Below are 27,105 nucleotides of genomic sequence, written 5' to 3' on the forward strand. Positions count from 1 at the left end.
GCGAGTTTTTATTTTTGGGCGGATTCGGCGCATGCTTTTCGGTGTTTATTGATTTTCGGCGCTTTTCCTGGCGTGTACATGGTTTAGCCGACAGTTTTTATTTTTGGGCGGATTCGGCGTATGCTTTTCTGTGTTTATTGTTTTTCGGCGGATTCGGCGTATGCTTTTCGGTGTTAATTAATTTTCGGCGTTTTTCAGTGTTTTTCTTGGCGTGTACATGATTTAACCGACAAGTTATCGGCGAATAAAAATCACAATTTCAGCACGACGCTCACTGAACAACGGCGTTGTTAGCTGGGGTTAGTGGCGTTTTACGGCTAACGAAAAATGTAAATGGACATTTTTCGCGAACATCGTATATTTAGGTATGGTTTTCTGATCAGCATCAACGACTAGGGCATGTCCAGTAATTTATCTCTGGCATCGTTCCTGGAATGTCCCTCTGTATTCGATGTTTTTCGATTAGAACCGAATGAGGGAAAATTTACCCGGCGTATGTTTTCCGGTGGTTTTCGATTAAAATCGAAAGCGCGGAACCCTATTTATAGGACGGGAGATTATTTGGTAAAATGTTTGCGTATCGCTGGGGTTGCTTAATCGTAGTCAAAGCATCCATAACTCGATTTGAGTCGGTAAAAATGCCCAGCAACAGTTGGATAAAAAGACCATAGACATTCTATATGCATCGTTCAATGCGCACCGTTATTCGTACAAACAAGAGTTCCGTATATCGCGATATATTACGCGCATACATTGCGGTACGTACACTGTAAACTGGAAAACACCCTTATGGGTGTAAATGGCTTGTCCTATAACTGACACCTCTTTTTACACCGTACATGGTCTGGAACACCCTTTTTAGAGGGTGTATTCCGTGTAAATCACCCCTAGAAAGGGCGCTTTTCTTTGAAAATGCCATCTTTTGCACCCTTTAAACACCCTTTTAAGAGGGTGTAAGATCGTTAAACACCCTCCTAAAAAGGTGTATAAAGGGTGCAAAAGACGGCACTTTCAAGGAAAAGCACCCTTTCAAAGGGCGTTTTACACGGGATACACCCTCTAAAAAGGGTGTTCCAGACCATACGGTGTAAAAAGAGGAGTCAATTATAGGACCAGCGATTTACACCCATAAGGGTGTTTTTCAGTTTACAGTGTACCATCTCAACTTCCAGTTCAACGAAGAGCACCCACTCAAAGAGATGACCATGTCATCAAGGAGGAAGGAAGAATGGCTCTAAATCAGCTATTCCTGGTATGGTTTGCAGCATCAAACAAACAAACAAACAAACAAACAAACAAGATCCTCCACTCAAAAGCAGGTTGGAAAATAACTTATTGGTGAAATCGACGCAGAAAAACTACCCAAGCAGCACAACATCCTGGCCCAATATTGGACCAATATTGGTCCAATCTAGGGCCGACATTGCCAATATTGGTCCAATATTAAGCCAAGATGTTGTGCTGCTTGGGTAGACACGTATGGTTTCGATTTCGAGGCAAGGTGCGGAGCTTTCTAAACTCGTCCGTTTTCTAGCGCGGCGCATTAGAAATATAATGCACGAAGTAAAGAGCGAGAAAACAGAGGCGAACGAGAGAGAGAGAGAAAAAAAAAAAAAGGACACAGGAAATATCACCGCTTACCTCAAATATAACAGCCTAGGGAGACGCGTCTCTCACGGAACAATGGATATGCACTGAGTAGAGAGGCGCGAATCCCAGAAAACCAGAGAGCACCGGTATGACCTTACGACCTCACTCGCACATGACATCCTTCTCTCCCTCTTCTTCTGTATGCGTATACGTGCATAAAACGAGACGAGGCTGGAAGCGCGAAAAATGAAGCGGAGAGGAGTATCTATAATGAAGTCGTTCTCCGCAGGAGGTATATAAGGACAGGGAGCTCATCTGTCAACGGAAATTCACTCCGTCACTCTGCTGGTTGTCTATGCACGAGGAAGGAAAAGTGATCACGCCGTCTATACGCAGTCTCCTATATCCATAGACACTTGGACCCAACATCCCCTCGTACTCAGTTGGAAGCACTGAGATGAAAACAAGAAAGAAGAACCTCTTGCGACTGTCCACAAGATGAGAAATTTTTTAACTAAATGAAAAATCCTTCTGTCCAAAATCGACTTGCGGAAAGAACGAAGCAGTAAAGGAAGTTGTGATTTTTTTTTTAAATACGTCTTAGCGCTGCGACGCAGCTGTGGCTATGATTGGCTTCTCAGTGGAATGCTTTGTCACAAAAGAAACGCTTTTCGCTTCGAATCCTATAGCACTTCCGTTTTTGCCACCCATAGCTTGCCCCAAATGTACGTCACAACCCACAGACTTTCTCGCGCGCCGGAACTAAACCAGCAGGACTATCGCCCTCTCGTCGTGTCAAAATTCGCTAAAAGCGCTCCGAAACTTTTTAGACACCGTACAGGAGTTGGGTCTTCACAGTCAGGCGGCGCATTAATTATCATATATTTCACTGTACACATTACCACAAACAATAGTGTCGCAAAAAGGGGATCACAGCTGTGACCGCGCAGAATGTTGCTTGGTATACTCACGTTAATTAGCCTCTTTATTTATTCATTATTATTATTATTTTTACAGCGATAGCTGTTAGTGCCTCGTTTGCCGTGATCGCGGCAACAACAACAACAACTCTATTTCTAAGATGATGAATGGTGTGAGTTTCATCGCCAGGACCGATGCTCTACCCCCATTGCGTGTGGGCCATGAAATAATGAGCTTTTTTTTTTTTATTGCGTGTTAGCGCCGCGAAGCAACTGTGGCTATGAGCGACGTACAGATGTGAACAGACGGAGAGAGGACAGCAGAAAGGAGTGGGGGACAGGGGGATTAGTATGCGTCCTGGGCCGACTTCAAGGGGAACTGTGCCGACATTCGTCTGGAAAGTCTTCGGAAAACCCAGGGAAAACCTCAGACAGCACAGCCGGCAGTAGGATTCGAACCCGCCACCTCCCAGTCTACAGCACGACCTTGGTTACCACCAACGAGCGGACGCCTTAGCCCACTCGGCCATGCCGCTGGTGAAATAATGAGCAGAGCCCCCTATAATGAAGAGAAGCCCACCAAGAAAAGGTGGAAGAGAGGCCGGATGTTCCCTATGCTCCCACAGCGGAGGCAGTGTTCATACCTTACCCGGTATTAAGGGAACTCCTTCTGGACCATACCGAAGAAGGTCGTCAGGACAACATCTGCAGGTGCTGGCTTGACCCCCCTTGGTGGTGTTGGTATATAGCTACTGCAATGGGTGTCACGGTTACACCCCACAAATGGAGTAGCATGTTACTCCCCTTACGGGGTGTAACTTTTACTCCAAAAGGGAGTGTTCCTTGGGACAAGCCATTTACTCCCTTAAGGGAGTCGTGACGCCACCTTTTTTTTTTTTTTTTTTCACAGTGTATACCAAAAGCCTCATTGGGCACACGACCAGACATAGCATCTCACATGGTTCGCGCCTGGCGCTTTCCTATTCGTAGCACCGTTTTCGCCCAGCCTCGACAGGGGAACCGGAGAAAAGGTCCCAGGAGAAAAGGTCCCCGGAGAAAAGGCCCCAGGAGAAAAGGCCCCCGCAAAAGGGCATTCCACGGAGTTATACTTTCGCGTTCGTAATTAATCAATGAATGTTAAAGCGCGATTTTTTTTCTCTTTTTTCTTTTTTTTTTATTGTGGACATGGTCTTGTACATAAGCGCTTAAAATACCTGGTTCAGACCTGTGGGACGGGTTAGAACAATGTTGTAGAAATGCAGTAACTAGGCTGAAGAAGCAGAACCCAGCATGGAAAGGACATTCAGCATTTTCATTCGTACAGCAGGACATTCGTAATTTCATTTTGAAATTCCGTGTTTTTTCCTACACCCCCTCGACAGAACTGGGCAGCGGGTTGCTCAATTATATCCGGTGTCGTCACATCCGCACAGCGAGGGTGGCGAGGGCCCGCACTTCGCACCAGCACCGTGTCCAAGAGCGTCATTGGTGGCCCGCAGCGATCCTGAACCTGAAGGAAGTGCTGGAGCAGCCTTTCCATTCGACTAAACGTGTATATAGCGAGCATAGACCCGACAAAAAGTGCGCAGAGACGAAACGGCAAGGCGAAAGCCAACCTGCTGGAGCCCTGACCGACGACACCTAGTGAAGCTAAAGCATCCGCTTTCAACGACGAGACACCAACACCGCACACTCGGCGAAGCAAATAAGATCGGCGCCGCCCTATCAGATTACGCGATGGCGGCATCCACCACACGAGAAATGACAGCGAAGCGTTTCTTTTGCTCCGCTTCGTCATGGAGCACACTCTGTGCACAAGATGGCTTTCAACTGCGCTTTCGATTCAATGCGACATGGGCTGCTCAGAAAGAAAGTTCCCACTGGCTATTAAAAGAAAAGAATAAAAAAAATATCCCGGCAAAATAATTTGTATCCTTTGGGCTCCACGGACGTTACACTGGCCGGTTCTCATACATGCAGCGCCTTGCTTCAGAGCGCTGGAGAACAAGTTTCGTTTTCTATCTTCGTGTCCTCATTCGCAAAGCAGAGCTGCGTGCTCCCCAGAAATCGACCCCTTTGGGGGAAGGGGTATATATGTATACATGTTTATGGGCACATGCGTTGCTAGCCGAGCTGTATTATAGGCTATCTCAGATACATGACGAAAAACCGAGACTGGGAATCGTCATGGATCTTAGCCACCAGCTCGCTTGCTTTTTAACCATTTTATCTATCTCAGATATTTCGGGAGGGGGGGGGGTGCAAAAACCAGAGGGGGCGTATCCCCCCCCCCCCTTCCGAGGGAATCCCTGAGTTGCTCAAACCTCGCGAGCTCTCATTGGCGACGAGAAGCAGCGCCGTTTCGCCTTCTTGATTCTTGATTCCCGTAAGCTATGAGGACGCACAAGCTCAGTTAGCTGGGCGAACGCAACGAGAAATTCAAGGCCTCCTCATTTCCGTTCACCACGACACCAACACAACATCGCCAAAACCAGGAAGGAAAACAATCCCGCAGCTTCCGCGAAGTCGTGGGCAAAACAAAGCCTCTTGATTGGCCATCACAAACAAGCGCAAGAAATGAGCGCTGAAAAAGTTGACGGGAGAACTCAACCTCTGACAAGCGCTTATGTTCATAGCGCAGTGCGAGAAGAAAAAAAAAAAGAAAAAAAGAAAAACAGCAGAGCAGAGCGCTTTGCAGTGAGCAAAGCGCTGCATGTGAGAACAGGCCCTTTCTTTAGGTACGCACTTAGTTTCCTCAATTATTACGGCAATTGTCCTGGCGTTCCCTGCGTCGTTGAACGCTGTCATATCGTTGTGAAACTCAAGTGGTCACGGCTACTTTCACGTGCTCACCTTCCGCACCACGTGTCCACGTCCCAACAGCCGGACATGTCAGCAGCGCCAAAGCACCTATTATTATTTTTTTTTCGTCAACATCAACCCTCGGGTTTCTCAAATACAAAGATTACTGTTGAAGAAGGAGCTAGGTCATTTCACGTGGCGTTGAATCTGCACGTTCGGGGATTCAGGGCCGCTGAAGGGGTGAACAAATGGGACCGCTGGAAAGGGGCGTGTTTGGTTAGATTAGGTTAGATTAGGTTAGGTTAGGTTAGGTTAGGTTAGGTTCCCAAGCAGCACAATGTACCGAAAGTCGAGTGCAATAGGGGTGGACGGTATGTGTCTTATCAATGTTCTCTAGTTTCACGAGTCCGTTCAAGGCCTTCCACCTACCCGTCCACCCCTATTGCACTCGACTTTCAGTGCATTGTGCTGCTTGGGTTAGGTTAGGTTAGCACGAGTATATAGGAGATGGATGTGCGACACACAAGGAGAACGCGCGTGTTGTACCGTCAATGCAAGCAGTCGGCGCCAAGCAAATAAATTTATGAAGGCACCAGCGAGGACGCCTAGAGGACGAACGACACACTGCTAGGGTGTCACACAAGACGAAGGAATACAAAGCGTAAATAATCAGAGATCAGATATCAGAAGAGCCGGGTTCGACTACTGGCGTCAGCACCTCTTTTCCCAGAGTTGTCTGAATAGACGAGTTCAGAAAATCCCAGAGTGCTTAGCGTCGCTTTGAACTGTGGGAGTTTACTAATACGAAAGAAACGGGTGGCCTCCAAAGTGTTCCGATTTCTCCCCTATCGGTCCATTGTCCACGACGTGTCGTCAAGTTCAGCGAAAGCGAAATGTGAAGGATTATTCTTCGTTTCCCCCGCTCAGCAAGCGCCCAGAATGCAATGCGTGCGCAAAGAGCACTGGGATTTTCTGAACTCGTCTATTCGTTGGCTATACAAGGCGGGCAGCGAAAAGGTATTACGGTACGCAACGGTGCGCACTTTTAAAAAAATCCTCCACTCGTGAAAAGAGCGCATCGGAGAACGAGGGAACATCGTGACGTGACGTGGTCCCCGGGCACGTGACTCGTGACGTAGAGCGGCACAACTCAAGCGGGTATAAGCAGCGCGTGCGCTGAGAAGAAAGAAGAGAAGAAGAAAGGCACGGGGACTTTTCGACGTCGCACGATCGTGTCCACGGCTGCTTTCTCAAACTGTTTTTATAAATTTGATTTTGCGCAGTGATGATAAACCCAAAAAAGGTGACACTATTTTGCATGGCGTCTCCCGATGGACACCCAAGCAGCAAAATGTACTGAAAGTCGAGTGCAATAGGGGTGGACGGGTAGGTGGAAGGCCTTGAACAGACTCATGAAACTAAAGAACATTGATAAGACACATACCGTCCACCCCTATTGCACTCAACTTTCAGTACATTGTGCTGCTTGGGCAGCTTGATGAGATAAGGTTTCGAACCACGTTAAATGTCACCTCATTACTCGTTTAAAGCACGGAAGAAACGCACGTGATCGTGTCGCAAAACTTTGTCTCGCTTCGCAACTTCCTCTGCGGCAGATATCAGCTCTACGGCTTTCTGCCAATGGCCTTGAAACGGTGGCGGAGTCGCTTCGACAGGAGACCGTTGTTGCATAAGAGCGTAGCTGAGGGACCGCAAGTGGGAATGAAGCGGCCGGTCAATGACACTTACCGCAAGAGCCGGGAAAGGTTCAGGGGAATCAGACCGACCCAAGGGCGGACTTTTCGAGCTGATTCAACTGAAGGTGGCTCCAGCCCTTTTACTCAATTTTCCACTTTCCCGACCATTTCGTGAACGGAACGATGTTTTACGCGGAACAAGCAACCTTGGGTCTTCGCTCCAACGCTCCCTTTCACCCTCATGAGCTTTGCCAACATTACGGTTTATCACATCGTGAGATGCGTAGCATGTTCCCCAAACAATTAAAGTGCTAACAATAATGATGATATCGCTATCCTTTTATCACCTTAATAGTAGCGGAACGTGTCTGTATGCAATTAAAGTGAAAGATCGGGAGAGAAGGCGACTATAGAAGGAAGACTGCCAATTTATAGCCCCGCGGTCCGGCATAATAGATGACGCCATTCGGCACTTTCCAAATGACTTCCAACCAATTAGTCCAACGCTTAATCGACGGAAGAACTATCGACCGCCACACGCCGAGTGTCTTCCCTCTTTCTCTATCCGCGTTAACTGGATGTTGCCAAAGAGGCGGACGTAGAGAACAGTGCGTTTTTCGCTTGTTACTATTACTACTTACTTATTACTCTGATTATTACCCTATACCGACGGCCAAACCTTATATAGCCTGTATATACAATGTAAGTACTTGGATATGAAAGTAATTACGGTAGATATTTCAAAAGTACTCGAGCGCCAGCCAATGTGTGGAAGGCCGAAAGTGACAAAAAGGGTTAAAAACTGGGCGGTCCGGTAGATCATGATTAAAAGCACTAAAAACCCCAGTGCCGGGGGGCTAAAATAACACACAGACACATTGCACTTACTTTGAATGGTGCTAGGTCACGTTTCAACGCAGCAGGTTCCCACTTACATAACATCAGCGCGAAGTTCTAGGGTTGCCACCAGGCCGGTTATTTGCGCGGTCTGCCGGTTGCCGGTTGGAAGGTAATACCGGCAGCCTTTTGCCGGTATTTGTGGCTCAAGACCTTTCATAGGGGCTTTTACGGGGTTTTCCCTTCAACATTCCACTACAGCTTGAATAAATCTGGAGCACAGACCCAACTCCACAGTCACCAGTCGTTTTCTTAGTTATTCATTATTATGATTATTCATTGTTATTATTATTTTCATTGTTATTCATTACATCTTGTGTTCGGAGGGGACAAGAGCACTGGTTGTGCAAAGCTGTTATTGGTTGTGTCGAGCCAGCTAGAACGTCCCTCACCCACTTTCCCTTTCCCACGAGCATTTCCTCCTTTCCATCTATTCCACCTCCTCTCCCCCAGCCGGTATTTTTCACTCCGAAAGGTGGCAACCCTAGCGCGAACTAAACCCGAGACAAGAAGTACAGACAAATTCTCGTTACACAGCAACAGTTTAATGGGCAGCAAATTAAACCCATTAAACTGCCAACTAAACTCTTGCTGTGTAACGAAAATTTGTCTGTACCCCTTGTCTCGAGTTTAGTTCGCAGTCATGCACCAGCTCGTCAGCATCATTTCGCTTTTGTCGATCATATTAACATCAGTCACCAAACGTGCTCTGGTGCCGAAATTCACGTGGGTCGACCGCTCGGAGTTTTCGACAAGTACTTTACTTGGTAGCCCCAACAAACACTCATTCGACTCTTTCTTTCAAGGACGCGAAAGTCATCAATATTGGCAAGAATTTTCCCTCGGGCGCTCTCGCTATTAGAACAATGTTCTCGGTTCGAGATGGGATGCGTATATGGGCTCGGACTCCAATAGTTCAAGGGCACCGCCGCCTGGCGCCAATCGAATCCGCATAATACGAGTTACCATAGCAACATCATTGGCAACAACCTGAAGCGGAGTCGCCTGAAATGGATATTAATCGGTCGGAAGCGCCAAGTTTTTGTTAGAAAACGAAACAAACAAAAAAAGTACAGCTGATATACACACAACGTGTAGTGATGGCTCGTCATAGTGGTATTGTATTAATCAGTGTTGTACCCGTTACCGAAATACGGTATCGCGATACCGATACTTATTAGTTGGGTAAAAAGTGGCGGAATACCGATATCGATACTTCCTTTTTAATGTAACGGAGTACCGCGCTACCGTTATTACAAAAAAAGGCAACGTGATACTTTGCCCGAGACGTTTGCTGGAAATACGAAGACGTTGCATGAAATCTACAACATCGAAATCTCGCTTACGTGAGCACTCAGTTTGTATAAGAGCGAATTTGGAAGAAACGGTTTTACAAAAAAAAAAAAAAAAAACAGAAAAAAAAAACAGAAAAAGAAGCAGAATATTTATTATACAGCTTTGACACCTTGGTTGACTTTTAGCAGTAGCTGACGCTCAAAGTTCCCGCTTGGTCACAGTGGATAAAAGTAAGAAATACGACCGGTGAAGAAAGGGTGGGGGCACTATAAAAGTATCGGTAAAGTCACGCGTTACCATAAATTTGTGAAGGAAATATACTTTTCCGATGCCGATTTTAAAAAAGAAGTGTATAAAAAAGCATCGGTTACGGTAACGGCGTTACGTACAATACTGGTCTTAATTAGAGACGGGACGAATCCAGAATTTTCCGAATACGAATCCGGATCCGAATCCACGAATATTTCGAATCCTCGAGAGTTTGAAAAGCGAGGAAGAAGGAAAAAAAAAAAAGAGAGAGAGAGAGAGAAGAAAAACACTCCTACTGAAAAGTGGTTTGAAGCAGAATTTGATATCTTTGTTTAACGCAAAACATTAAATAATTGTTCACTTACAGGAGAAAACATACCCGTATATACTTCTCCCTCGTTTATTTAACATGTTGTTCATCGACTCTAAAAACAGAGCAGGCTCATAGCCAGACATCATCCCGAATGACAACGTTCTCTGCCTTGATTTGACGAAAACGGGGGCCTACGCTATTTTTGTGGCAATCATAAAGTGCTCAATGCCATAAAAAAAAAGGCGTACGCCCCCCAGTTTTCAGCTAATCAAGGGAATATACGATGTCACTCGGGATGATGGTTGGCTATGCGCGTGCTATGTGGTGAAGTTCATTTTTAAGAGTGCACATGAAATGCATAAACTCTCGAGTCTGAATTCGTTCCATAAAACTGAGAAAAAATCAAAAGCAAAACCGCGTTACTTTGAAACTTGTAGTAATGTCGGAGCTTTATGCTGTGGTCTTGGCGGGCCCGGGGCCCGCCGGCCAATCAGGCTTTCGGCGCGGACTCCGGAGGCCCCAATTTGAAAAAGAAACAAACAAACGTGGTTGGTGGACTCGAAAGATTCGATTCGCTGTTTTGGGCACTGGGATTCGGATTTCCGAATCTCGAATCCCTGCCTAGTATTCGAAGATTCGGTTGGACGATCCCTAGTATTAATGAATATACATTATGTAACGATACGTTTTAAAGGGAACAATAATATTCGGAGTGACCTTCAGTAAAAGGTAACAATTCCGGTAAAATCGGGTTCATACACGAAAAGAGAGGAGTCGCTACCCCAACACCACCGAATATCCTCTGGACGTACGCATAATATCCTAACCAATTCGTACGTCCGATGGATATCCTCAGAATGTCCTCTGGACGTACGAATAACGTCCTAACGAATTCGTACGTCCGATGGATATCCTCAGAATGTCCACTGGACGTACGAATCCGTTTGGACATTATTTGTACATCCAGAGGGTATTCGGTGTTGTTGGGGTAATTACTCTCGGAACTTTCGGAACGGGTAGCGACGCACCCCGTAACGTTAACACGGCGCAAAACTGCGATATTTTCCCCTCCCCCATGGCCAGCTCCATTTATTATCGATTTGAAGGACCTGCCAGACACACCTAGCCACTGTTTAGCATCCGACACGGAAGATAGAAACAGCCCACACGGAAAAGGACGAGGCAAATTACAAGGCGAGAGATGAAGGGCGGCGCACAGTTCTACGAGTATACGTCGGACACCCGCGATGTCCCACTGATCCCGGGTAACCCACGATGCTGGAAATTAAGCGGGACTCACATAGAGAGCGATGTCAGATGTTATCTGCATGAAACAAAGCAGCATTGTCTCGACGATTCTTCGCAACACTTTTAAGACAGCAACTCCCCCCGGGAGAATCCCAATTTTCGGCCATTTTAACGAGACAAAGAGTCGCGATGCGTCTTCTACCGGCCTCGCTCGATGAGTCGGTAAAGTGCTCGAAGCTTGCGCGTTACAACGCTGCCGAAGACATCGCTTTCCCGTTCTCGTTGAAGCACTGTCAGATACAGAATTAGTCCCAAAAGTATTTAAAATAGAGTAACTTGGGTTAGGTTAAGTTGGGTTGGGTTAGTAACTAGGGTACCGAAGCTTGGTACAAGCCTGAACCGAAGCGAATACGAAGCCAACAGTTAGCCTACTTGTAGAACCGAACGCACACGCTGCACGCGTACACATACGTATAGCATATGCTCGTAATACATGTACACGCATCTTCGTGTAAACCACGCACTCACTTTCTTGTGGCATTTTGGGACTTACGACTGCATGCAGCTGCGCAACTATCGCAACGTATTCGCGCCGCACGGTTTCAAACATTAGGCAGAGCCCTACCTAAAACATAATCCGGATCACAGTGGATTCAAAATAATCTTCCCAGAGAGGACCCCACGGCTGCCCATTCATCCTACGCAGCGCCTCGCTCGTGTGTGCTCACAGTTTTCTTAATATCACAATAACTCGTATACAGCTTGTGACAAAAGTTCACGGAACACGGCACTGGCAATATTCATTCTCGGAGAGGTCCCCTGCCAGCTATCGGGAAGAGATCGAATGAGAAACGGGTGACTGGCTATATTATATCCATCCCTCAGTATGTGTGTCCGCGCTCTTGTTCGCTGCTATAGGATGTCACTGCGATGCTGACATGCGGCCACCATGGTGTTCCGTAAACTTTTGTCCCAAGCTGTACCAGTCAACCGGGCACACACAGCCGACTCAGTCAAACTCTGTCCGCCTTTCCGGACCAAGACTCGAATTCAAGTACATGGAAGAAGAACGGCCAAGTAAGCCGTTTCTTCTTTTTCTTTTTTTTTTGAGAAAAAATAAGAAAACGGTCGTACGAATAGACACGAGTGATTTTTAGCGAATCGCTTTCGCTCAAACGGTACCGCGGGCGACCAATCAGAAGAGGAACACTTCCCGTATAGGTCACACGCGATATCGTTTCGGCGAGAACGTTTCACTAGAACACACTCAACTAACAAAAGGGCGCCGGTTCATCATCAGGCTCTCTATCTCGCACTTGTATCAGCAGCTGATGGGCGATCACGGGCTGATACCTCAAGCAGCAAAATGTACTGAAAGTCGGGTGCAATAGGGGTGGACGGGTAGGTGGAAGGCCTCGAACAGACTCGTGAAACTATAAGGAACATCGATAAGACACATACCGTCCACCCCTATTGCACTCGACTTTCAGTACATTGTGCTGCTTGGGACTATATATGCTACCCTGAAACTCTGGCGCATGTTATTTACCCCTGGTACATCGCAATGAGACGCTCTATATATTCCGGCCAGTTATAAAGAGACCGAAAAAAAAGAAAGAAAAACGTTTACCTTTAGGTTGTCCCCTGGCAACTTTCTTCTCAGCACACGTGTTGTACACGAAGCACTATAGTATATCCCCTCCTCAGACCGAAGGAAGAGACGCGACACTGCGAAGGGGGGGTTTACATTTCTGCCAAGAGCAACATAGAAACGAGTGAAATAAAACGGCCGGCTGGCCTGGCTGCCAGCCAGCCTTTCAACTGAAAGGCCTTCGCCGCGCACGCGGAGGAAATGCCCTCAAGCTCTAAACAGTGACCAAGCCCATTCACGGCGAGCACTTCGCTTCGGCGCTTCTTTTAATATTTGAAGGAAAAAATTGCCGCTATACACAAAACCATGAAAACACAGCGTGGTTACGCTGAAACCGCATCAATAAAGATGCCCAACTCGATGGAGGAGGCACACTTGGGACGGGATCGGGACAACAAAGGACGTACAGCTCCGGTCAACCTTAATAATAACACTGAAAAAATTGTGGCCTCGCTCCTGAGCGCGATTGCAGCAATCCTTGGGGTCATGAGGAAATCTTAGTTGGAGAAAATTATTATGTTAGTTTAACGCAAGGACTTTGTTCACTTAATGTTCCCCCATCGCTCCAAGGGTGGCTGTTATCGTGCTGGGAAATGAGACCGAATTTTTTTTCAGTGTTATTATTAAGGTTGACCGGAGCTGTACAAGCCCCGTTTCCCAAGGACTCGGACAAGGCACGCGTTGACTTTTTGAGCCACCAACGGGAAGTACGAAAACCGCGTTAGATTTGTCACCGATGGCGAAGACTGCGTTTGAAATGACAAACCCGTGGGCCTTTTGCGGTTCCGCGAGTCAATAATTGGAGCCCTTTCGAGCGACACTCAGGGCGAAGTTCCACCGTAAAGTATTTCAATTAAATTGACAGTAACTTATAAATGTCGCTACTTTCCCTGCTGCAGACTTGTACGCATCTTGAGTACGTACTCAAAATACAGTATTTTAAACACCTTTTCCGGTATTTTGAATCTCTATGCTCAATACTTTTTTGCGACAAGTGTTTTTAAAGTATTTAAAATGTTATTTTATTATTGTTTTTTTTTTAATGGCGCAGCAGCGACGAGTATTTAAAATACTTTTTTTCAGTATTTGTTACTCAATACTCAAAATACTTTCCTTCCTCGTCAAGCCGTATCCAGCACACTTCCCCGCAGTGTCCAGATTTTCAGCTCACTGGAACTTAACCCCCATTTTTCTTTCTTTTTTCTGCCTTATTTGTGAATAGCCCGACCCCTTCCCCAGAATACGGTTCCTATTCATATTGCCAGGTGAATCCCTTGGGGATTAGGTACAAGAGTAACCCGACATTTATTTCCTCGGTCACCAAAGCAATAAACACGCGCCAGAGGTTGAATGACCCCAGCTGGCATACAGGAGGGATTACGAAGTTTTGGGTCAGAACATATCTCCAAAGTATACTTGAGTTCACCAAAGTTCAGCAAACATTACTAGACACCGAGACAGTTTATTCCCTTCATTTGTATACGGCCACGTTCAGAATACGCGTTTCACTTACTACTAATACTAATTACTGCTAATACTAAAGTACTTTAAAGAGTATCTCAAATACTTCTCGGAGTATTTGGTGCTCTACTCAAATTACTTTCAGTTTTGAGTATTCCCTATACTCTATTTTAAATACTTTTTACGTGGAGTATATGGCGCTCTACTCAAATTACTTTCAGCTTTGACTATTTCGTACTCTACTCCAAATACTTTTTACGTGGAGTATTTAGTATCTTATTTTAAATACTTTGACGCAGTATTTTGTACACGTCTGCCTGCTAGTGCCTTACGGAATTCTTCCGAGTCAATCGCGCCACACTGGCGAGATGAACCGACAAAGATGTAAGCGTCGCGAGTTCAGCTAGGAAGTAAAAATCCTAATTACCGAACTGCTTCGCCTCGTAGATAACTTTTTCTTTCTTTTCTTCTTTTCTCTTTTTCTTTCTTTTTTTTTTTTTTGCGCTCACCCCTTCCACGCCGGGAACAAACTGAGCAAGAGAGGAGACAAAGGAGGCAAATCACGACGAGAGCTCGTTATTTATGTTTAATGAAAACAACCGTGTGTGGCTAGAGAGTCCGGTACGGATGCTTAAGCAACGACAATGGACCGGCCGCAAATTGCGAACTACTAATGGGGCGACCCGTAAGAAATTATAGTCATCACAAAATGAAATGAGTATACAAGCAACGGAGCGAGGGTCCTCGCTCGAATATTACCTACGCCGGAACAAGCGTATTATAGTTTCGTAGCACGCTATGCCGCTTGTGAGCGTGCCAAAAAATGGACGGGGGCAAACGCGACGGATTCTTTAATATTCGTGGCATTTCTACCGAATCGTGACGCGCGATTATTAATCGATTAATTTGCCGGGCATTAGTCGGAAAACTAGAAATATCTAGTTTTCAACCCTGCCTCCCATCCATTGTAACGTGCATGTACGTACTAAAATAAAAGAAAATACTAAAATGTTCAATAAAATGAAAGCTGTCTCACTTTCATTATTTTAGAACGCGACGACGGACATCAACGGCACTCACAGCACACCGGTCTCGGAAATCATTCGGCCATCCCGAGGTGGCACGTTCGAACCCCGACCAAGAGCGCTGTGCACGCGAAACTGGCCACGTTTTGCCCCGCTATGCAGGGTAGCTTGATTTTACAGCTCCACGGCCTTATCCTCATATCTTATCAGCCGCTTAGTATATAGACCAATGCTGTGGGATCGAGCACGATCAAGAACGCCACAAGTTTGGTGGCAGGGTACAGGTAAGTTTCTTACCCAAGCAGCACAATGTACTGAAAGTCGAGTGCAATCGGGGTGCCCGGTATGTGTCTTATTAAAATGTTCTTTAGTTTCATGGGTCTTCCACCTATACCCGTCCACCCCCTTTGCACTCGATTTCCAGTGCATTGTGCTGCTTGGGTTAGTTTGCGTATTCCCGAGCTCAAATACCTTAGGACTATCTAAATACCACGTCAAAGAACCTTGGGCAGAATTAATCCGCCGCGTTGTCGTCACGATCATAGATTGTCGTCTCTGCGACGTAAAACCCAGTCTATTATGAATATATTACCACGTGCGAACGCAGTCCGCAACCCAAACCCGACAGACGTCACCCATCCAATTATCACGTCACGCTCCTTCACCGAAGACACGACGATTCAGAGTCCAATAATGGCAGGTAACCAATTCGTCCTTCGCTACCTCAAGAGGGGGGGGAATGCCCCATGCCGACCCATGCATATTGCAGACACGCCAATTACATCATCCTTCCCCCCCCCCCCCCCATGTGAGCTTATCAGACTCCTCGTGCTTTCAAAGCAGACCGTATAAACGTAAACCCTTAGGCGGCTGTACGAACCCTGTAATATAAAGTTGGAACGCGTACAAAACTTTCCAGCTGACGCCATATGATTATGTGTAGAGAACATTTCGTCATCGGCGGTATAAGACAAACAGCGCTTGCTACAATCAGAAAGGAATCGCTAATTCGGCCGAAATATATATACTTTGGAGGACAGGCGTAAAAACCTCGCAATTATATAAAAACTGCCGTAAAAATAATATGTCGAAGGTTAGCCGTAAATCCCGCGTGGCCTAGAAAATGACGCAAAGGAGCACAGGCCGGAGTCGCGAGCCAAGCATTATGTAACCTTGTTGTTTTGTACGGCTTAAAAAATAAAAGACTTAACAACTTCCCTATTCGGAGTGCATATCTAACCATGCACTTAATATGTGTATACGCTCTGCTCAAACTCAAACGCAATTCTTTTTTTTTTCCTCGTTGATTGCACAAAGCGAGCGAGCGCGCTTAATGTAAAATTGGTTTATGCAAAAATTTCAGCCGATCTCTCCTCCTGATACGCGTACGTATATACCTACAGTTGATGAGGTGCTGCTGCGCTCGCACAAAAGACGAGCACACGGTGAAGGAAAACCAGAGGACGTAATTAGAGCGGGGACCTTCGAGAGGAAGAAAACGAAAGTGAAAGTACAGGGTGTGTGCAGAAAAACATGACCCGCATTTTTACATGTAACTCGTTGTCTACTTAGCCGAGGAACTTCCAGTGGCGCACGATGGTGTATTTATGCGTGCGAAAGCTACAAAAAAATCCTGGAAGCCGTACTCAGTGTAAAAAAATAAACAGAGCGCGAAAACATGAGCTTCCATGCATTAGAATAGGGCGGTCATGATAGTGCATGGTAGTGCATTTCGGTCTCACGAGAGTTATGTGCAGGCACCGCTAGGGGTACTGCCGATGAGCATCCATGTGGGACATCGTTTCGATTTAGGCACCGATAGCTCCCCTAGCGGTACTTGAACACAACTCTCCTACGTTCACCATGGTGCCCTTTCACATACACCCTGTTGTCCACCATGTTGCCCTATTCTGATGCACGGAAGCCGACGTTTTGGTTGTTCCGTTTATTTTTTAAGCTGAGTATGGCTTCCACAATTTTTCTGCAGATTTCGCACGCATAAATGTGTCATCGTGCGTCACCGGAAGTTCGTTAGTTAGGTAGGCAGCAAGCCATGTGCCTAAATGCGGGTCATGTTTTTCTGCACACACCCTGTATAAATGCAACCTGTAATAAAACGTCCGTTTCAGCACTTGTATACTACATCGGATGTAAAGGTGACAGGTCGCGCACCCGAAAACGTGTGCATGAAACAAGTACCGCAATGTTTGACATCGTTCGACAGTCCGTTTGGCCAATTGTTTCTTTTTTTTTTTGTCCCGAAAAGTGCGCATAGATGTATTAAATAAACCAGCAGAGGTTAGCACTGCTTCCGCAGCTGGAGAGACCGCATCGGCAAAAACATCATGGTGACCAGTTAAATACGGCAGTCATCGAAAAGGGTACACAGCGCCGGGATTTGAACCGCGCAATCCCGCCGCAGTCTTTTTTTTTCTTTTTTTTTTTTTTTGTGGTTGCCATATTTCTGTTTATGTTCCCAGGCAACTTGAGGCTTGTGCGGTGTTTGTATAGTTGCAGCCTCAGAACATTTCCATCATGATCGTGGTGGAAGTGGAGCATTGGGGAACCGAACAGCATCGTAACATCGCGGCACAGGTGATCTTCCGGTAAATATATACTTTTGCGGCGTAGTTTAGTAGCGGCGTATTTAATCGAATTGCACAAAAATTACGCCAGCAACTCGCGTGGAATCTTCGTATCATGATGATGCAATCAACGAGTGATAAAATGCCACCCGATAGTTTTGGAATAGATAAGAGACAAAGGCGACCGTCCCTTTGAAGGTGTGACGTCTGTAATGTGGCTCGAAACCTTATTCCCGGTTCATAAATCAGCCTATCAGCAGCCGTCATGTACGGCAACCCACGTCGGCCTGTTCGGCCTGGCCTCCTTGCGTGACGTCAGAAGATATACGAGCAGCCGTAAAGCTCTCATTGGCCACAGACAAAATGAGGCTCGTGCCCGTGACGTCACGCGCAGACTTTGAGCCACGTGACTCGGAAAGACACGGGTGTCATACTGCGGACCGAATGATCGAGGCAACAGCCTCAGAATATCCCCTCGTTATTGTACGCGTACCGCGAGTCACGTGACCAAAAGGTGACGTCACTGCACAAGCCTGGGTTTCTAGAGGTCGTGCGAAGTCAGCCGCGCTTGCCATTCCTTCGGAAAAGCTCACGTTATTTGCTGCACTGCGCGTCGCGGCCAAGAATGAATCGTTTATGAAAGGCCACTGCACTGCTTGCTTTTAATCAGTAGCTCATTTTCATCATTTCCAAGTTGTCGTCAGTCACCTTCAGTCCAAATATATTTCTCCTCACACACACACACAAAGCACCGGAGCTTCCTCGCCGTATATCATTCCAGAGCACACAGAACGACGTCCTGAAACTGCTACGTGCAAAAATATATGGCCGGCTTACTTAATTGCAGTTTACGTTGTAACCGTTGAATGGGTTGGGACACTTCGGTAAGATGTGGTGGATCATAGTACATCGTGAACTGCACATTAGAGTACTGAGGCAAAAAGTATTATTTTTCTCCGTGTCGTTCTTGGCGAGATATAAGCCCACGTACTCTACAAGCTCTAACCTTAGAGCAGACTTGTACAAAATACTGCGCAAAAGTATTTAACATCAGATACTAAATACTCTACGGAAAAAGTATTTAAAATAGAGTACAAAATACTCAAAACTGAAAGTAATTTGAGTAGAGTACTAAATACTCTAAGAAGTATTTAAGATACTATTTAAAGTACTTTAGTATTAGCAGTAAGTGAAACGCGTATTCTGAACGTGGCCTTACAAATGAAAGGAATAAACTTCATCAGCCATGCATATCTTTCATTTGCAACGTCTTGGTGTCAAGTAATGTTTGGTGAACTTTGGTGAACCCAAGTAAAGTTTGTTGATATGTTCTACCCCAAAACTTCGTAATCCCTCCTGTATGTCGGTTCGGGTCTTTCAACCTCTGGCACGTGTTTATTGCTTTGATGACCAAGTAAATAAACGCCGGGATTATCTTGTACCTAATCCCCTGGTGATTCACCTGGCAATATGAATAGGAACGGTTTTCTGACGAAGCTGGCTATTGAGAAGCAAGGCCAGGCTTGGGACCAGCCTATTGTACAAGAGGATAAATGACAGATTCGGGAAGTCCCGAAAAAAAGAACAACAAAGAAAAAGGGAGTTAAATTCCAGCGAGCTGAAAATCTCGGCACGGCGGGAAGCGTGCTGGATATGGCTTGACGAGGAAGGAAAGTATTTTGAGTACTGAGTAGCAAATACCGAAAAAACTATTTTAAATACATTAAAAGTACTTGTCGCAAAAAAGTATTGAGTAGAGTACCAAAATACCGGAAAAGGTATTTAAAATACTGTATTTTGAGTAGGTACTCAAGATACGTACAAGTCTGCCTTAGAGCTCCGGTGATTCCCATTGGTATAGTCGCAAGCACGTGACCTCTCGCGCGCTTCCTCACTGGCAGAGACGCCTGCCGTCTATGTCTATTTTCGCCTTTACTACAAAGCTTGGAGTGCAAGCTCACATCGATGCAAAAAGAACTGCGCCTTACATTTATCCGCATTAACTTGAGACAACGCGCCGGAATCACTATTTAACAAATCACAGTTACGAGCTATACTCCCACAAAAGTAACCCGTTACTGCATAGCTAGTTACCGAAAAAAAAAAAACAACAACAAAAACAAACTTATTTGAAGTTACTCGCAGTCTTGCTTCAAGCAAGTTCGCCGAAAGTTATAGTTCAAGCCGTATCATGTGCTTCTGATTCGGTGAGCGAGGGGGGCGTACGCCTTTTTGTAGCAATTTGGATATATGATAATTGATTTTACCACCCTTTTACACCGTTTATCAGACGCTATGTTGACCTACACTCTTAGAAATGAACTTCACCGCATAGCACGCTCCTAGTCAACCATTATCTAAAACAAATTATATCATTATCTGCCCTGGTTTGTTGAAAACGGGAGGCGTACGCCTTTTTTGTGACAATTATGGACAGCATAAGTGTCACAAAAAAGCCGCCTCCACGCCTGCCTGTTTTCAACAAATTGGGGCAGATAACGATATCATTCGAGATGATGATTGCCTAGGAGCGTACTATTCGGCGAAGTTCATTTCTAAGAGTGTAGGTGGTAACTATACTTGAACTCGTGCTTCTGGTTAGTTCGTTACTGTAACAATCTACAGCAAGCGTTACTCGTTAGCAAGTTACTGCTCTTCTGGGGCCTCCTCGAGCTAGTCAAGGAACCCCTTTCAGATACGGTATATGCTCCTCGTGACATCATCGGATCACGTCAAACAACAGACTAATTTCCATTCCCAGGATATAGGAACACAAATACACAAGCAGACAGATAATCGTGAGCCTCGTGAATCGAGGGAAGAACATCCTGGAAGTTGACACCCCGTCAGACATCCTCTGAGCAAGATATCTTTACACTCACAGTATAGGCTGCTGTACTCTCGCATACCAGTGAATGCGCCCTGCCGTTATGCATCGGACCTCGTGCCTCCTCCTTCTGGCCAAAGTGCTATTTCTCGTACGGGCCCACAGCGTGAAGAACAGTCCACCCTATCCCGTCCCTGCTCTGCAACAATGTACCTGCAATCACGGACTATATCTATACTGCTCCCACGTGAACGACACGCAACGACTCGCGGAAGACTTGGCTAAATTCGAAGGAAGGACACTCGAAGAGGTTAAGATCTGTCAGTTCAAATGGCGACACGTGCCGGGATTTTTGTTCTCGAACCTCTCCATCTCGAAGCTCGAGATTGTGTACTGCTCCGTGGAGTCGTTCGACGACGACGCTTTCGTCGGCATCCGAAAGCTGCGTAGCTTGGACCTTTCGAACAACCGGCTGACGACGTTACCGGACGCTCTGAGGAAGATCGAGAAATTGGGCGAGCTCTTCATCGACGGCAATAACATAAAGGTCCTCGGTAACCAACTGGAGCATCTGTCCTCCTCATTGCGTAGACTAGCGCTGGCAAATAACGGCATCGAGACTGTAGACGGGGACTTGTTTAGGAACTTCAGCGAACTCCGCAAAGTTTGGCTTCAAAGAAACAGGATTCGGAACGTCCCCGAAAACCTATTCCGAGGATTGAACACGTTACAGGTGGTGGATTTCAGTAATAACGCGTTGGAGAGTGCAGGTTACTCGTTCAAGACGCTTCGTGGCCTAAAGGTGAGATCGCGGTACCATTTTCTGTTCTTTCTCTCTCTCTCTCTTTTTTTTTCTCTTTTTTTGCTGTATCGGATACTGACAGAAAATGGGAGCAATATAAGCACGCGCTCCGAAAATATTTTCGCATCATTTTTAAAGAAGAACTGCCTCGATAAGTGATTCGCGACAACTTAAATTCGCAAAAAACGATCAGAAGCGCTCCCGGGTCAAGGCTCCTATCGCTTCAGAGGTGTATAGAATGAGGCTCGTGCAGATGACGTCAGGCGGAGCCTTTGAGCCACGTGACATGGGGAGGATGCGTCACGGATGTCTTACTGCGGGCCGAATGAGGCAGCAGCAGCTTGGGTTTTTACAATTTCCTCTCGTAATTGCACGCATACCACAGCAACTCCCGTCATGCCCTCCTATACTGTGACTCCGGTGTGGCACTATGTTTTCCAATGTCACGTGACCAAACTTGACGTCACGGCACAAGTCTCATTTGCATGTTGTATAGCTTATTCTGCTCTGTGGAAAGCAGGGTGGCCAGTCCAACATGCCGAGAAGTCGCAAACGCCCCTTGAGAAAGTAGTAGACAATTTCCCTTGTATGCACAGTCAATGTTGTATCCAGTGGTGTGGTGTTACATAGAATAAATGGCTAATTAAAGGGAGACACCGCACCAAAAACGTGTTGAGGTAGCAGTGAGACATGAATCCGTACCGTATAATATTCCAGCGAATACAATATCCACGATATCTCATCCCCAAATGGCACAGATAATTTTCCTTCGAATGATTAGGCGCTACTTCCACGGAAAATAGCCCAGCAACACTGGGCTTCACCTCATTACTGGTGTACAGTCAAGAGTGTAACACCATCCACGGAACGGTTAGGACTCATACCCTCCAAATGCCCATTTCCACCGACGTCCCAAATCAACCGAAAGCTCGCTTCACCCGAAAAAATGTTCGGAGCTTCTGGGCTTCCGGTTGATCTGTGCACGCGGGTGGCAGTGACCCATATCCCCCAAATGCTCTTTTCATCCGAGCGTCCAGAACCGCCGAAAGCGGGATACTTGAAAGTATAAGTATACTTGAGCGGTTCTTGGGTGTGCGGGAACCCAATGTACTTCCTGCAACTGACTCACAAGTGAAGTTTGCCAAGGAAAGGTATTATTGCACATGATAATGGAAAACGAATAATAATAAAGCGCCCACGCCATAGGTCCCTAAAAAGGTTACAAAAAGGACCTCCTTTAGTTTTCCTTAATGCTTCTCGTTAATACAGTTAATACAGTTCAGACGTTCAGAAAACACTATTAACCGTCTGAAACAAACCCTAGAAAACGCTTGCAAGCAGTATGAATGCATGAAACCAACACATCGTCTGAACTGTCAAACTCCTCAGAAGGCGCTTGAGGTTTGTGCGTTTTCCGCCGTCCCGCTACATGTTCCAGCCACAGGACATACCACTCCCACCATATTCTTTTTCCGTGCCTCATGACGCGGACCTCCATGAGCTTCCGAAGATAGTGCTTCTCCCGTGAGCCAGCGTGCATACGAATAAAATTCATTTTCGAAATACCTCTCTGTTCAGGACACTATCCCGAACGCGATCTCATTTGTGAGTGTCGTGTCATTCCTACCCACCCAAGCTCAGGCTTCTTTAATTTAGATTCCTTGCATCAGCTCTAATTTTTATATCAGTCATATCTGTTACATCTAGCGGAGATACCAGATGCTAGATCTCTAAGGGGGAATTGTTAAGCACGGGAGCAAAAGAAGCTGTAGAAGCCGGCGGACTACATACATCACGTTACAGAACATTTCGAGCAGCGGATGAGCAGCTACCAAGGACCCACGTGACGGCTATAGGATCACGTGACCCACTCTGGTGAGTTGCAGGAAGTACAGTTCGAGGCAAACTTAACGCGACTTGGACCGCCGAATCCAGAGCCGTATATAGGGAGAGTTTGGCCATTGGGAGGAGCCTAACTTGAAGCGCGTCATGTGACGTCACGGCTATGCCACCTCCCTCGCCGTGCTCTATTGTTGTCCCGTTGTCAGCCGTTCTCGCCGACGCCATATTGATGCTGATCGTTGTTTACGATGCAAGGAGGAAAGACACGTGCGTACATTGTCCTTCCAAAGCCCTTCGTCCTTGAACTCTTTCAGTTTGGCAACAAAGCCCCCCCCCCCCCTTATCACAGGCGTCGGTGGGTCATAAGCCGGTTATTCCTGTAGATTGCATTCAATGCCACAACAAAGCTGACGGACAGCATCAATATGGCGCGCATCAGATGGCTGATACGCGGATTCTGCTTGGATTCAGGCTTTTTGGGCAGCGCAACGACGACTCTGACGTCAAAATAGGCTCCACCCACGAGGCGGCAAAAGATCAGAGAATGGCCAAACTCTCCCTATAAATGGCTCTGGCCGAATCGGGAAGAGAGCCACCCTGGCGGCGCTTAGAAGAAATACAGGGAAATAATGTTTCGACTGTCCTACTTATGGATAAGTCGGGTGGTCATTTTATGGCAACACGGCATAGCGCTCGGAAATTGCTAGGTCGGCTCCCGAACTGGATCACGTGACAGTTGCCACCCGAACATGAGTGCCAGGGATCTAGCGGTTTTAGGATCATGATCAGGCTCGCCTCATCCCTTTTGAATCAGGGCAGAGTTGGTACACTTGGATCACGCTAGGGCCATCGCGGTCGCCTGTCTTCTGGTTCCGTCGTCTGCTAAATCACGTGAACTTCGACGTGCGGTCCAATGAGAGCACTCGCCACCGTTGCAGTGCGGATTTGACGACACCGGATATAGTTGGGCAACCCCCTGCTCGATATAGTTTCGAGAGAGCGCGAAAAAAGTGCTAGCTGGCAAATTCTGGACGCTCGGAAAGCGCCACGCGAACATGCGAGATTGTTTTGTTTCGACCAAGGGACATGACTGTTCGGGATCTGAAAAAAAAAAAAAAAAGAAAAGTTGGCACGAAATGACCACCCGAATTCGCCACTATGCTGCGAGGTTGTCCGCCTTGGCAAGAGTTGTTGACTCGGCATTACCATCAACTGTGGTTATCATCGCGACGCTTGTTTGGGTTTGAGGCGATTATGTAAAGGTGTATGCTGACCGATATCACGCGGATGCGATGCTCTTATCTCATTAACACATAAAGGCACCAAATCCAATAAATTAGCCACTAGACTCCGTGCATCCTCCTTTGTTTCATCAGAAATTTGAGAATGCCACACTGAGCGAACGCGACCACCTTCGCGTGTATCGATGAAATAAAGTCATCGCATCCGTGCAATTCAGCCGACATACACCTTCACACAATCGCCGCAAACACAAACAAACATCGTCATGATAACCACAGCTGAGGGCAACGCCGAGTCAACAGCTCATGCCAAGGCGGACACCCCCGCAGAAACAGGTACACAGTCGAAACACTATATGCCTTTAGTTCTCGTAAGGGCCGCTAGGGTTGCTCTCTCCCCGACTTCATGGAGGCTCCCTAGACTTTAGCAGAGCCGTTTGGACAGAGCTTTAGCTTTGGACTTTAGCTCCGCCAATCGAAGTAGCGTTCCTCCTCTCCCCGACAAACGGGGGAAGCGTGTCCTTTCAAGTATCCCGCTTTCGGGGGTTCTGGGAGGAGGAGGAGGAGGAGAAGGAGGAGGAGTGTCGTTGGGAGGAACCCGAGAGGTCTGCCTGCCTGATTAGGCGGCATGTTTCTCGGGAAGGGAAAGATGGTGGAGAGGAGGAGAGGAAAGGGTGAAGTGGAAGACCGAGCGGAATCCGCTCGGGGGGAGGATAGCTGCGTCCATGGGCCGACTTCAGGGGAACTGTGCCGGCATACGCCTATTACACATCTGAGGGAAACCCAGGAAAAACCCCAGACGGCACAGCCGGCCCGCGGATTCGAACCGCGGACCTCCCAGTCTCCAAGCGCACGCGTTACCGTACCGCTGCGCCACCGGAGCGGGTGGGGTTCTGGGCGCTCGGATGAAAAGAGCATTTGGGGGATATGGGTCACTGCCTCCCGCGTGCCCAGAAAAACCGAAAGCTCAGAACCTCCGAATATTTTATTTTTTTTTTCGGATGAAGTGAGCTTTTGGTTGATTTGGAATGTCGGTGGAAATGGGCGTTTGGAGGATATGAGCTGCTATATACCGGGTGCTCGGCTTTCGTCATTCAGGCTTAGCTGCAGAGCGAGTGCGAATTAATCTTTATTATTAGTTTATTTATTAAGTAAGCGGTTTTGGGGAAGAGAAACTTGGAAAGCAAAAATCTCGTACACGCCTTTTCGGATGCCACTCCCGCAGTCCCTTTAAAAGAACACTCTTCCGATTTGCAGGAACTGAACTTGGCGGGAAACAAAATCCAAACAATGGACCCCCTGGCGACGTCCTCGCACAACTCACTCGAAGTGCTCATCCTGGACAACAATCCCATCTCGGCGATTCCGACCATGTCTGACGACGGCATGAAGAATCTCAGCCTGAGGAACTGCACCATTTCCAGTATCGACGCCGACGCGTTCGCTATTCTCAAGCGGCTCACCACTTTAGACATTTCAGGCAACGCCATCTCGTTTATCAACGGTAGCGCTTTCCACCGTGATCCTGACTTAACCTGGTTCACAGCTTCTCGGAACCGCATCTCAAGCTTGGAAGGGACTTTTGTCCGGACCAGGAAGCTTCGCGCGGTAGTGCTGTCTTTCAACGAGATAACGAGTATCGGTAACGCCTTTCAGGGGCTCAAGTTCCTTCAGGAGCTCCACCTGGACCACAACGAGGTGGAATTCGTGCCCGACTTTGCGTTCGCGACTAACAGACACATTAAGCGTCTAAGCTTGCAAGACAACAAGCTTCGGTGGCTGGGAAAGGACTCTTTCAGCGGCCTCGTAGACGCGCAATTCGTATCCTTAAGGCGTAACAGACTACGGACTTTAAACGGTACTATACACTACATGCCGACGCTACGATCGCTAGACATTTCATTCAACCAGCTGGAGGTGCTGAAAGAAAGAGACTTCAAGAGCGTTCCTTACTTGGCTACGATAATCGCGTATGGAAACAGCATCAGCGACGTCAGAGGAGCTTTCCTGAAAGTAAAACGAGTGAGAATCGTCAGACTAGAATACAACCGTCTCACTTCCATCCACCGTGCCAGCTTTCCACAGGGACGACTGAATGTGACCGTAGGAATAACAGGTACGTGCACCAGTCATAGCTAGAATGCCCCCGTTCGTCCCGAAACGTCGGGTACGTTACAGTTATACCTTATAAAAATAACGCGGAAACAATTAAAAGCATTGTTTTATAAGCCACACGGCTCCGCCATTGAAAAGTCATCCAAAAACTGTCCCTACCGAAATCTGCAGTTATTTTATTCATTTGTTTTATTTCAATTTTTTCTTTTTCTCTTTCTTTTTTTTTTTTTTTGTGCATATCACCGCATGCTACCAAAGTGCAAGCCCAAGTTCGCCAGCAGACTCAGACTCGTCTCAGGACAGTTACTTTCCACCTGGTTTGCGAAGGACGCCGACGGATTCATTATGACGTATGAAATCATCAAGTCGCGGCCGGCACAGAGCAAGTTTCGTTTTCAACAGAGCAGACCTCTACCCGAGAAACGTCATCATGACGTTGGTAGACAGACTGAAACCGAAACAAATCGGAAGAGGAGGGCTGGGTTCCACGAATGGGAAATGTGTTCGCTGCCTGCAATTGAAAGAATAGTAGGACCGAAGGTCG

General features: G+C 46.8%; 1 protein-coding gene across 9 annotated transcripts in view; it reads right to left on the reverse strand.

Annotated features, from left to right (window-relative positions):
* LOC135401697 (uncharacterized) overlaps positions 1-27,105 on the reverse strand; it is a 180,837-nt gene that overhangs the window by 40,044 nt on the left and 113,688 nt on the right. For 7 of the 9 annotated variants that reach the window (XM_064634228.1, XM_064634224.1, XM_064634221.1 and 4 more), the window contains exon 26: positions 26,400-26,453. The exons of the other annotated variants lie outside the window; for them this stretch is intronic. In XM_064634228.1, the coding sequence (XP_064490298.1) occupies positions 26,400-26,453 (54 nt within the window). The remainder of the gene's footprint in view (positions 1-26,399; positions 26,454-27,105) is intronic. 9 annotated transcript variants of the gene reach the window in all.

Source organism: Ornithodoros turicata, chromosome 7 (assembly GCF_037126465.1).
Source record: "Ornithodoros turicata isolate Travis chromosome 7, ASM3712646v1, whole genome shotgun sequence".
Classification (NCBI taxonomy): Eukaryota; Metazoa; Arthropoda; class Arachnida; order Ixodida; family Argasidae; genus Ornithodoros; species Ornithodoros turicata.